The 12337-nt window shown below is 33.1% G+C and overlaps 1 protein-coding gene and 1 pseudogene across 1 annotated transcript; one reads left to right on the top strand and one right to left on the bottom strand.

Annotated features, from left to right (window-relative positions):
* Positions 1–8205, top strand: LOC142616486 (uncharacterized; annotated as a pseudogene).
* Positions 8206–8988: 783 nt separating this feature from the next.
* On the bottom strand, positions 8989–12337 carry LOC142614649 (protein trichome birefringence-like 36). Its single transcript, XM_075787211.1, has 5 exons — positions 11821–12337; positions 11343–11514; positions 11061–11242; positions 9791–9949; positions 8989–9498 (listed from the first exon to the last, which is right to left on the bottom strand). The coding sequence occupies exons 1-5, from the start codon at positions 12147–12149 to the stop codon at positions 9195–9197; spliced, it is 1146 nt and encodes a 381-aa protein (XP_075643326.1). The 5' UTR covers positions 12150–12337; the 3' UTR covers positions 8989–9194.

Genomic DNA, 12337 nt, shown 5'->3' with positions numbered 1-12337 from the left:
ATGTATATTCGATACGCCAACGAGGTTGATTCAGTTGGTAAGGTTCAAATGCTTTGCCCAAAAGGCCTAGGTTTGAGAGTCTCCCCTCACCTAAACTTTTATTTGACCAAAAAAATAAAAAATTACAAATATTATCAAAGTATATTTGAAATTGACAATTATTACATAAACAAACTTTATTAAAATCCAAAATTTCTCATCTTGTATCTTAAAAGTATGACCTATCTAAAAATGATACCAAATTCATAAGAAAGAGGACCTGTGATGGGAATCAAAACACTAAATCATATCAATTCAAATCAAAGCATGAAAGAATTAAGAGTCATGCCTTAGTGGTTTCTACATAAGATAATTTTTGTTGTGGAAGGGTCTTATCCTAATATTTTTTCCTTTCAATGTTCAGACTAAAAATCTTTTTCAAATCCTCTGTTCTTGACAGGTTATGCCCTCAGGAAAGATTGAGATAAACTCTAGTAAGTTAGTAACAGTTACAATGTGGTTGAGTTGTTTTGGTGAAAAGAAGTCAGGTGCTCAGATTGTTAAGGTGATGGGAGGGAAAGATTTTGAAGACCCTGGATTATGGTTTTGAAGTAGCAAATAGAGAGGAGAAAGGGTGTCTCATCAGCCAGTGTATGGGATGGATAGTTATGGGGATATGGTTGAGTTGTGGTAAATTGGCTGGATTGAGAGGTCAAGGGTAGAGTGTTGGTATATACGTTAATCTAGCTTACTGGACTTGGACCCAGTGTTACACAAAGAATATATGTTATTATTATACAGACTTTTCAATTTCTCTCTCTTTATATTCTTAACAAGTAGGATAACAAAATTGTGGAATGGCAAGGACGGTTGTAATTGAGCCAATAATTTGCTATCAAAAGCAGTTTTGGGATTAAGGATTTGTAGAGTCTGTTTTATTTGTTCAAGAGTTGCAATATGTGATTCTAGTAAAAAACATCACCATATCTTTGTGTTAAGTTAGCGGAAGCTTCGACACTAGATTGTTAAACAAAAGATTGAACAAGGAGCTTTTATTTAAAACTTAACTCTTTGAATTACAACACTTTACAAGCACAGATGCTTGACTCCCATGCACTGACACTAGTGCGATTGAACAAGGAGCTTTTATTTAAAACTTAACTCTTTGAATTACAACACTTTACAAGCACAGATGCTTGACTCCCATGCACTGACACTAGTGCACTACAAACACGGCACTTACTCACCAAATACACTTGCACAGACCTCACTTCTAGACACGTACACACACTAGCTCTTGACTCTATTTCACTCTACACACTTGCTACCTATGGCACACACTTTACCACCTCATACAACTTCACACATCTCTCACTTGGTGCTTTATGACACTCTTCTCACTTCACAAGTCTCTCACTCACCTCATTACATCTATTTATACTAGATGTATGTTGGTTAGGAAACCAACTTGAAGCTTCTAGCTTCTTCCTTTTTATTGGCATTAAATTAATGTCTTTCTCCAACCTTCTAGACACCCTATAAATTTGTAGCTGAAATTCACTAGTGCAGGTAAGTTTCTAGAGAAAATATGAAAACTATCTTGGAGATAATTCCGGAAAGAGAGCAAGAGAGAAATGTCCGGAATTAGAGAGAAATTTCTAGAAAGAGAGAGAGATTGTGGAGAAGTTAGAGAGAGGTAATATTGATTTTTAACACTTTGTACATTCCAAATGAATATATATATATATAGTCTATGATGTTAAGAAGCGCAGTTATAAAGTGATGCTAGTTAAGCTACAAAATAAACTTTTAATTGGTGTGTTAGCCATATAAATATGCCATTTTATTAATAACAAATTATGGAAAAAAAAAGGAAAATTACATAATAGGCCCCAAGTTTATACATGGTTTCAAATTATGTATCAAGTTCTTAATTTTTTCAAATAAGGTCAAATTTGTGAAATTATTTTTATTTGAAACTTTTTTATTTTTGTTATTTTTGGTAGTAATAGAATAGAAAAAAGCGGAAAATTATTGATATGATGAAGTTTCACGTAGATCTTGTTCACAAATCAATTTGGTCATCATTGGACAAAGAGGGTAGAGAAATAAAGATCAATTAGAGAGAGAAAGTTTCACTTATATTGAGAAAGTGATTGCTAGAAAATCAAAATTGATTATGTGAAATACCAAATTTTGTTAGTAATTTCTCATTTTTCTATGCTTGGTAACTATCTAAAATAATAAAAATGAATAACACAAATGAAGATGAGCGTCAAATTGAAACAGTTTCATAATTCTATGACTCTAATTGACAAAATTAAACACCTAACACTTAATTTGAAATAGGATATAAAGTATAAACTTTTGAGATTTTTACATAACTTTTTCAATAGATCATGGTCATAGCATTTTTCTAAGGTATAAATCATGCTATCTATTTTAAGAATAATTATATTTGATGCAATCATATAAATAAATTTAATAAAAAATTTAAGATAAGTTCTATAAGCAATTACATAACAGTTTTATAACTCAACCAATATTAAGCCTGTTTAAAAAACTCTATATGCTACCTTCGTGTTTGTGTGTTCTAAAAAGTATTACTATTTCATAAAATAAATAAAAAACTAATATCTCATAATATTTTTATCAACTAGGCATAAGTAACTCATCTCATAGAAGATGGGGTACAAAACTAAGATACACTACTTAGGTGTTGTTCTTTAAGTTCTCACTCTTAAAATTCAGCCATATGGATGTACTTAATTTAAAATATACTTTCATCCCATGAGAAAAAAATCACACAGCTAAATCTTAAAAACAAAATTTAAAGAACAATATCTAAGTACTGTTTTGCAAATCTCAAAAGAATGGGATCCACCCCATGCACACGATTACACCAAATTCCTTCTCAACTAATTAATATGCATTGACCAATTTATGTTTTAGACTTTCGAAAGTAAACGACAGACAAAGCCAACAAACGCCATCACAATGACTATCTCTCTCCTCCTCACGTCGAATATGGCCTTCCTTGTCTCTTTTTCCTCATTAAGCCATCATTTTATGAGCTTCATGTTGGCAAAGATTATGCTTAATGGGGTTGCTAAGCAGAGAGAGAGAGAGAGAGAGAGAGAGAGAGAGAGAGAGAGAGAGAGAGAGAGAGAGAGAGAGAGAGAGCTGAAAACAAGTGAAGTGAAGAGAAACAATGTTGATGGAGTAAGACTTTATAGTCAGTCGATACAGTGCATGTAGTAGAAAAATTGGTTGGAACTCGTGAAAATTTGAAAAAAGAAAACGTTGGAACTCGTGAAATTTGAAAAAAAGCAACCAGTCTTTGGTTTTATCACCCGTGCCCATCAAATACCAAATGGATTAATTCATTTTTCTTTTACGGTTTTACCAACAACTTTCCCCCATCCCCACTTCACTTTTTCTTTTTCTTTTTAAAACTTGTAACATTTTTTTTTTTATGGTTGTAATTGAGCTGAGACTCTAACGCTCCGTTTGTTTCGATGTAAAATATTTTCAAATGTAAAGATTTCACATGTAAATATTTTACTTATAAAATATTTTACTATAAAACATTTGCAAGTGTTTGGCAAGTGTCGTGACCTAAATTTTGCAAATATAAATCAGCCACAACCAGCCATCACATACCCAACCACCACCAACTATTGCAAAAATATACCCACTGTAATCCCATTCCATTAGCCACCATCATCTACCCAATCACCCAAAAGCCATTAGAATCACCACCAATCACCAAATCACCACCAACCATTCAAAATGGGTTGTGGCATATTGAAATAGGTATGAAATTTGCAGTTGTAAGAATTTATATGGGTTTTTATCAAATAATTAAATTTATAAACATGTAATTAATATATAATATTAATATATAAATATATTTCTTAAGTAGCGGTAATCCCAAAACGGTACACCGGTATTTATAGGTACCAAAATATTTCAATTTTCAACCTAAACCGAAATAGCCTCCGGTACGATATTGACTCCCTTGCAGTTCAAAATGAATTCTTGAACATTTGAAGGGGCATTCATCCAGCATTGAAGTATCAACATTTATTTCTACAGCTACATTTGTTCCTACAGCCACAGGTGTCCTAAATTCTGAATTGCTAACATCTTTTTTCTTAAATAATGCATGAATTTTTTTTCGTTTGCTCATAATTCTTTTAACTTTAAGAATATGACTTAAAAATTAACTCGAAAAGAACTTTAAAAAAAATCTTAATTAGAAATTTTTACTTAATTATATGGATGTTATTCATATTCAAGAAAAAAAACAAAATTTCCACTATAATTTAAACAGTCAACCCATCATCATTATTAAAATTTTCCTGTATTTTAATTTTTTTTAATTAAGAATAACCCCTCAAACAAAAGCAAAAATTAACAAACAAAAGCAAAAATTAAACACACAAGTACACAACATAAACCAAACAATTTAACAACACTCACTGCCGCATGATATCTAACTAATCAAAAATATGTAATAAATCAAAAAAAAATTACATTAGAAACTGTCTTCACAAAGTGCAAAGATGGGTGTGGGCCGTGTGGGTGTGGCAATGCCTAGTAGATATTCCCTTCAAGACTCATCACAAACAACCTCCCCATGCCTTCAATCATATATTTCTCTAAAAATCTATGAAAAATTAAAGAGCATGTGAATATTTAAGTGTAGATAGTTGAGAAAAAAGAAAAAAGAAAAAAACACTAAAGAGAGATGAAGGTGTAGTGCTGAAGAAAGAAAAGAAAACCGAAAACTCACTGGTCTAAGTTCTAAATCCTGAAATCTAAAAATGAAACATGTTGAATGCCTGAATGATTTATTTTAAGAAAGCAAGAAGAAAGAAAATAATGGTCATTTTTTTTTTTTTTTGGGGATCGTGAGGACTAAGTCTGAAAGGAGGGCTAAGCTGAGAGTTTTGTTTTGTTTGGGGGTTGCTGGTATAAGTAGGCAGTGGTGTGTACACAGAAGACCAGAAGGGAATAAAAAGAATAACAAAAGAAAGGGTTCTTATAAACCAAAGCAAAAATTAAACAAACAAATGCAAAAATTAAACACGCAAGTACATAACATGAACCAAACAATTTAACAACACTTACTGCCGCATGATATCTAACTAATCAAAAATAGGTAATAAATCAAAAAATATTTACATTAGAAACTGTCTTCACAAAGTGCAAAGATGGGTGTGGGCCGTGTGGGTGTGGCAATGCCTAGTAGATCTTCCCTTCAAGACTCATCACAAACAACCTCCTCATGCCTTCAATCATATATTTCTCCAAAAATCTATGAAAAATTAAAGAGCATGTGAATATTTAAGTGTAGATAGTTGAGAAAAAAGAAAAAAGAAAAAGACACTAAAAAGAGATGAAGGTGTAGTGCTGAAGAAAGAAAAGAAAACCGAAAACTCACTGGTCTAAGTTCTAAATTTTGAAATCTAAAAATGAAACATGTTGAATGCCTGAATGATTTATTTTAAGAAAGCAAGAAGAAAGAAAATAATGGTCAGTTTTTTTTTTTTTTTGGGATTGTGAGGACTAAGTCTGAAAGGAGGGCTAAGCTGAGGGTTTTGTTTTGTTTTGGGGTTGCTGGTATAAGTGGGCAGTGGTGTGTACACAGAAGACTAGAAGGGAATAAAAAAAATAACAAAAGAAAGGGTTCTCATTTTGAGATTGAGAATAGTATTTTGTTGGGTAGTGTCTTTGGGTATTTAAATATAAGTGGGTCATTATTTTGTTTTATTAGAAGAAAAAAGAGGCCTACAATTGAAACTAGAGCATGCTGGGAGTGAATTGAACAGAAATGGGGGCCCGGATGTACATCATTGGGGGGCCCAAAATTTTCTATATATGCTGGTGGACTTTTTTTTTTTTTTTCTCTGCAGGGGCCACGGCCCCCCCAAGGGGCAACGTGGCTCTGCCCCTAGCTGAGGTCACTTCTTAATTTCACTTCCACAGTTCCACTTTTAAAAAACAGAGTTTGTTTCCTAGTTCTATCTTTGGAATTTTAATATTTGACTTAGTGGATGTTGTTAGTCACATAGAATAAAATGGAAGGAAAAAAAAATAAAAATACAAGAGACCGAATTTAACTAATCTGTTGAGGATTCATAGTCTACCCCAAAAATTTGAAACTAAGGTTTTGTTAATGTTGTTGCCTTAGTGGGTGTTCTTAGTTCATCTTATTTTATTTAAATTTTAGACCTTAAGATTCAAAATTATAGTTAAATGATTAAATTTACTACTTCTTTTTAAAACAAGTAGCGATTTATCTTGTTTTGTAATTTCATGTGGTAGGCTCAACTTATTTCAGTGAAGTCCGAGTTACATGTGAGATGAGAGAAAGTGTTCAAATGATAGTGTATTGGACAATTCTATGTGTTTGGTCTCACTTATTTGAGGATATCTAGATCACACATGAGGTAGAATGATAGAAGAAGCCAAGAAGGGTTAAATGATGATAAATAGGTTTATTACTATACTTATTTTTTAGAAAAAATTGTGATAGGGAGCATGATTTTGCTTGTATGTGATTTAAGTGCATTATCATAGTTAGATTCAATTATAGGATTAGATATACCTTGTTGTATTTACGATTGTTTGTTTACTCATAAAATTGAACATCATAGCATGATCTAATTGCATGCAAGTGTTTTCCTACGTTTTATATTGGCATGATATGATTAGTGGTGTAGTTTGGGTTCTAATTGGTGTGTGCGTATCTTAATCATTTATCTAAGTGAGGTTTTTATAATATACTAACTGCTAAGAAATTATTGATCAGAAGTAATTAATACAATAAATATTTTGAATGCCCTTTTGCAGATTGAGCTTTGTGGCCATGCTACATTGGCAGCTGCACATGCATTGTTTTCATTCAATTTGGTGGCGGATTCCCACATTATTGACTTTGTCACACCATCCAAGATTCCAACTGCTAGAAAGTTCCCAGAAACCAAGGCATCTGATAATTCAAATATTCAGAATGGTGAAGCGCAAGAGTGCTTTCTTATTGAATTGGATTTTCCAACTGTTCCAACAATTGATTTCAGTTCTGCAGAAGTTTCATCAATTTCCAGTGCCTTGAATGGTGCTTCTGTGATTGATATAAAGAAAACAACTATTAAAGATATCCTCTTTGTAATGTTCTTGGAATCAAGTTTATATTTGTTTTCCTTTGCTTCTATACATCAGTTAGTATCTTAATTATCTTCAATGAAATATGCATTGCAAAACTTTCAGAAGATTAATGTTTACTTAAAATGAATGACATGAACAATTTGGTGTCTCATTGGTTGACCCAAGTGAAAACCATGACTTTCTTGCTCAAATCTTTGGACTTGGATGTGTGGTTGTTTGGAATATTTGCACCAATCCTTGTGTTTTTAAGGAGAAATTTTAAATTTTTACTGATTTATGACTGCTTTGTAAGTACTCAAGGGTCAAGCTTATCAATTTTGCAGGTAGTACTCCCATCAGGAGAAAGTGTGGTTGAAATACAGCCAGTGTTCGATGCTATACGTAAATGTCCTGGAATGGGGATAATTGTTTCAGGGGCTGCTCTCTCAGGGTCTGGGTTTGATTTTTACAGTCGGTTCTTTTGCCCGAAACTTGGGATCAATGAGGTAAACTTTGTCAGCCTTTGGTCTCAACTGATTGCTATGTTTGTGAAGTGCATGATGTTATAGCTAAATATCTATTGCATCTCTTTACTGTGTTAATAATATATTTTATAATTTTGTTAGCATGATCTCTTGAGATATATAATTCAACAAGTTGTGGAAGGGACTTTTGTAAGGTCAATAATGTTTAACGTAATAATTATTGCTTGAAGTTGAAGAATGGAATTATGATGCTAATTCCATAAACAAAAAAGAGATGTTATTTAACCTCATTTTATCTTTACTCTTTCAGTTTCAGGCTCCTGTTTGTGGAAATGCACATTGTGCCTTGGCGCCATACTGGAGCAAGAAACTGGGGAAGTGTGATTTTGTTGCGTATCAGGTATTTTCACCATCTCTATCACAAACTCAATTGTAATTTTGTCTTGGTTGTAATAAATAACAATGTTTACTCCGTTCAGGCATCATCTAGAAGTGGAGTGCTAAACATCATCTAGACGAACAAAACCAGAGAGTGCTACTGCGAGGAAAAGCTGTCACTGTCATGGAAGGGTCTCTTTTAGTTTAGACATTTTAGGAGTTAAAACACTATATTGCATATGTTTTACAATTGAAATAAATGTCTATAACTGTATGGAAGAATCCCCTGGAGCTGGAGTTGAAATTTCAGATTGTATAGCTTTTTGCTGAAAAGATTGTATAATAACTGATTTAAGTTCTTGTTTATATGTATATAAATTACAAGGAAGAAGCCTAAATAGCTAGAGAGTGTGCGGTAAGATTTACATGCCTTAGAACAACCTCATATTTTCCCAACTGTCAGAGAACTAGGTGGCTACCATCGATACTCTCATCATTATTTTAACAACTTGTAAAGATGATAAGTTATGATTATATTAAATTAATATCACTTTCACATGAGTCTATTACTCATACCATTTTTATAATATACTAATTACAACAAGTCAAATAATATCAACAATTATGAAAAATGTTATATGGATAGACTTATTGTTAAGTGCATGATATTTAATGCTCAATTCAATCTTATATTTAAAAGATATTCTGGTTTATTTATTTATTCATGCTTTATGCAGGCATAAATTTTGACCCACAACCTAACCCTTCACCAATTTGAGGAGAAAATCCATTTTAGACAGAATAACCTTATGGGTTTTATTTTTCTAGTACTTCTTTCTTTATTTTCTCTGTTCCCTTTCTTTTAGCACTTTTTAATATAAGTACACATAAAACTTTCAAATAGGATAAAAGTTCACCACAAACTTTCAACCTTTTACTTGAAGTCACATGTATGTAATATGTATAGAGTGCTATAAATTAACTTCTAGTATTTTTAATTTACAAAGGACACCTGATGATTCAATATCTTTTGGAAATTAGAGTCACATTCAAGACATATAAAGCATTATCCATCTCATAACACTAAGCATCACAAGACACAGCACCATAATTAACCATGACAGGCACTAAGATTACAAAACAAACACAAATTAAAAAGTCATTCTAACAAACCTCACCTAATTTATCTTACAGAGCTCATTCTTTGAGCAAATCATTCAACAACTCATTCCAGATATCAGGCACCCCAGGAAGGCACCAATGGCTGCAGTCAGAGGAAAAGTCCCTTGGATGCTGCTTCTCTGCTTGGTCCATTACCCTTGCGTACACAGAAGGGTGCCCATCTTTTCGAAGGGCCGACATTGTCGTAATATCTTGAAGATATACTGGAAATCTCATCCTTCTCAACACCCCTTGTAGTACTAGCATTTGTCCGGGGACATGCTGGTGGCTCAAGAAAGCTAGTGGCTGCTTTTGGTTATAGCATTTCCATCCATTTTCTCTGCCAAAAAATGAAAAGATATATCAAATTAAAATGACTTCCACAGAAAATAAAAGAAATAAATAAGGGCTTAGCTTGTTTCCATTATACTTGATGCGACACAAATATGACATATGTCCAAAATTGGTCACGTGTCAACCTCATATCTCATTTAGTGCATTAGACGCGACACAGACATGACATGTGTCCAAAATTAGTAACGTGTCGTATCCCATCCAATGCACTATTTGGCCCAATAATTAAAATAAAAAAGTGAAAGTATATGATTTGCATTAGAAATTTCATTAGGTACCTGTTATGTCTAGGTGACATGCTTCGGAAAATGACTTTGGTTTTGCGAGGGTCTAGATTCAAGTCTACCCATCTAGCCCATGTTGTGAGTCCTTTCTCGTATGCAACCATTGGATTCATACTTTTAAATAGGCCATTTCCCTCCATGAAATAGTCCCACCTAAAATTGTTTGTAATCCTCACTTAGAATCATGAATTCTTATGACCAAATGATGAATAAATAAATAACAAAAAATATTAGAATCATGAAAGTATGAAACCCTTGAGCATACTATTGCATTTGATAAATAAAATTGAATTCAATCATTACTCAGAAAGCCTTTTAATGAAAGGATTTAAACTATATTGTTAGTGAATTTATTTGATTACTTAGGAACTGGATGAGTTAAACTCGCATGCCTGGCCATTTAAAAACACCCGTATCCCCTTCTTACCAAAAAAAATAAAAAACACCTGTATTAAAAAATTGGCAGTAACTTTAATATTTCCCTTTTCCATTTTATATACAGAATATATGGAAATGCTAAAATGCAAAATTTTCTCTAACCTCACTAACTAATAAACTTCACACACATACGGACAAAGAATTTAGGGCAAATTAGATTCCTCTCCCTTGAGGTTTGGGGGAATGACATTCATCCCTAAACCTGAAAGGAAAAAAACGCTCCCCTTCCTTAACTTTTGAAGAAAATAACACTTCACCCATTCTGTTAACATTATCAATAAAATATTCCAAATTGTTAATAGATTCTTTTTCCACAGTTTAACCATTGTTAGTAAAAAGGCATTCATATAAAAACATGAAAAGAGCATATTATAAAACATGTTGAAACAGATTTTTTTAGTTGATTTTAGTCTTCTTCTTTTTTTGGGTAAACTAGTTGCTTTTTAGTCACACCTTACCAATTGATATTATTTAAGATAGATGATTCTTATATTTTTTTAATTGCACATCTCAGGCTCTCACCAATGCTCTGCTTCAAAAATTTATGAGATAAACATGGAGGGTAATTTTGGATATAGCAAAACCTTTAAGGGTAAGTGGAGGGTAATTTTAGAAATCTATCCTTGACCAAAGGTCAGGTTAGTATACAATATTTTTAACTTTAATTTAATGGAGTTTGGTTAAATGAATGTTAATGGGGAAAATGTTTTTTCTCTTCAGATTTTGGGAGGGAGTGTCATTTCCTCAAACCTCAAGGGAATGAGAGTGTAATTTGCCCAATAATTTAATGAAGAGTGAAAAAGAGGTGTTGAGAAATTTGTCTTACGAACTCCATTGATCAGAATGAGTCCACCAGTGAGCTGAATCAAACACAAGGATGTCAACCCCTCTCCAATACTTTGCATTATCTTCTATCAGATCCAAATGTAAGATTCTCTTGTTTTTAGGCCCTTTCTTCAGTTCCACTAGCAGTGGTGCCCAGCTAAACTCAATTGATGTCTCAAAATCCTGTATTTGAATATTATATACCAGTGTTATATATAATTGAATGAAGGGCAATTATTATAAACAAGTTCAAAAAGGTTATCATCTTTATGTATAAAATTACCATAGCATGGAAGGCCATGGAAGGACCACTGTATGTCACTCTCTTTCTACCAGTTGGAATAACTCCTTGCACTAAGCAGACAAGAGATTCCCACTGATTCCTCATTATAGAATCACCCACCAGCATTATTCTTTTCCTTCTCATTCTTCCAAGAAAATTCAATGCATCAAATCTGTACCATGATGTATTACTCTATTTTTAGCAAATATAAATGTAAATGAGTAGTACTTGTTCATTTGTTGCCACAACCAGGATATAATTGACAACATATAACAAATATAACAAGCACTAAGCAGAATTGTGATGGCAACAGTATAGAGAAAATGCAATAGCTAATATGCAACATGTCATGCATGTTTTGCTTATCAACATTGTCACAATTAGCATAGAAAATTAATAGCACCCTTAGTGATTAATCACTGATATGTCTTGAAGTATATACTATGTGAACTAATTTACACATTTTTTCTCCATGTACCTTGGAATAGAACAACCTTGGGGCTTCCACTTCCACTTCTCATAGTCAGAATCCGGCCGTCCATTTTTCTGACAAGTCACTGCTGTACTAAGATATGGGCAGCTTGAGTCATAGAGAGGATAGGATAGATCATAAACCCATTTGCCAGTAGAAAAGTCACATTTGTTTCTTGAATCATGGCGGCTCTGCACCATGATTACTTCATTATCTTCCTCGTTGAGCCATGACTCGTCGTCTAGCTCAAGTTCTGATGATTCACAATGAAACAAGCAAAGAAAAAAACTGAAGAAGAGGATAAAGCAGAGGAGTTGAAACTTTGGTTTAGCCATTGATGCCAAAGGGAAGCTTGGAGTGAAGTTTCCTAAGTGAAGAAGCACCTTTTAAGTTGGAAGGACATGATGTTGACTATAAGTGTTCCATTAAGGCATGACTTGCGCTGAGTGGACCGTCTGCAATGTTCTTTACTTCTTTTTACTCATTGCCGTTGTTTCGGGTAATTGATGTCTATGATTTCTTT

The sequence above is a fragment of the Castanea sativa genome, chromosome 11 (genome assembly GCF_040712315.1).
Source record: "Castanea sativa cultivar Marrone di Chiusa Pesio chromosome 11, ASM4071231v1".
Lineage (NCBI taxonomy): Eukaryota > Viridiplantae > Streptophyta > Magnoliopsida > Fagales > Fagaceae > Castanea > Castanea sativa.
Note: the sequence above shows the minus strand (reverse complement) of the source record. Positions and strands in the feature narration are given on the sequence as shown.

Bases quoted from the DNA above. Each gene is read 5' to 3' on its own strand.
- LOC142614649 (XM_075787211.1), bottom strand. From the start codon at position 12,149: ATGGCTAAACCAAAGTTTCAACTCCTCTGCTTTATCCTCTTCTTCAGT. The intron at 9,950-11,060 runs GTAAGACAAATT...AAACAATTTTAG, and splicing joins CATTCTGATCAATGGAGTTC to GTGGGACTATTTCATGGAGG. The intron at 9,499-9,790 runs GTACCTAATGAA...ATTTTTTGGCAG, and splicing joins ATGTCACCTAGACATAACAG to AGAAAATGGATGGAAATGCT.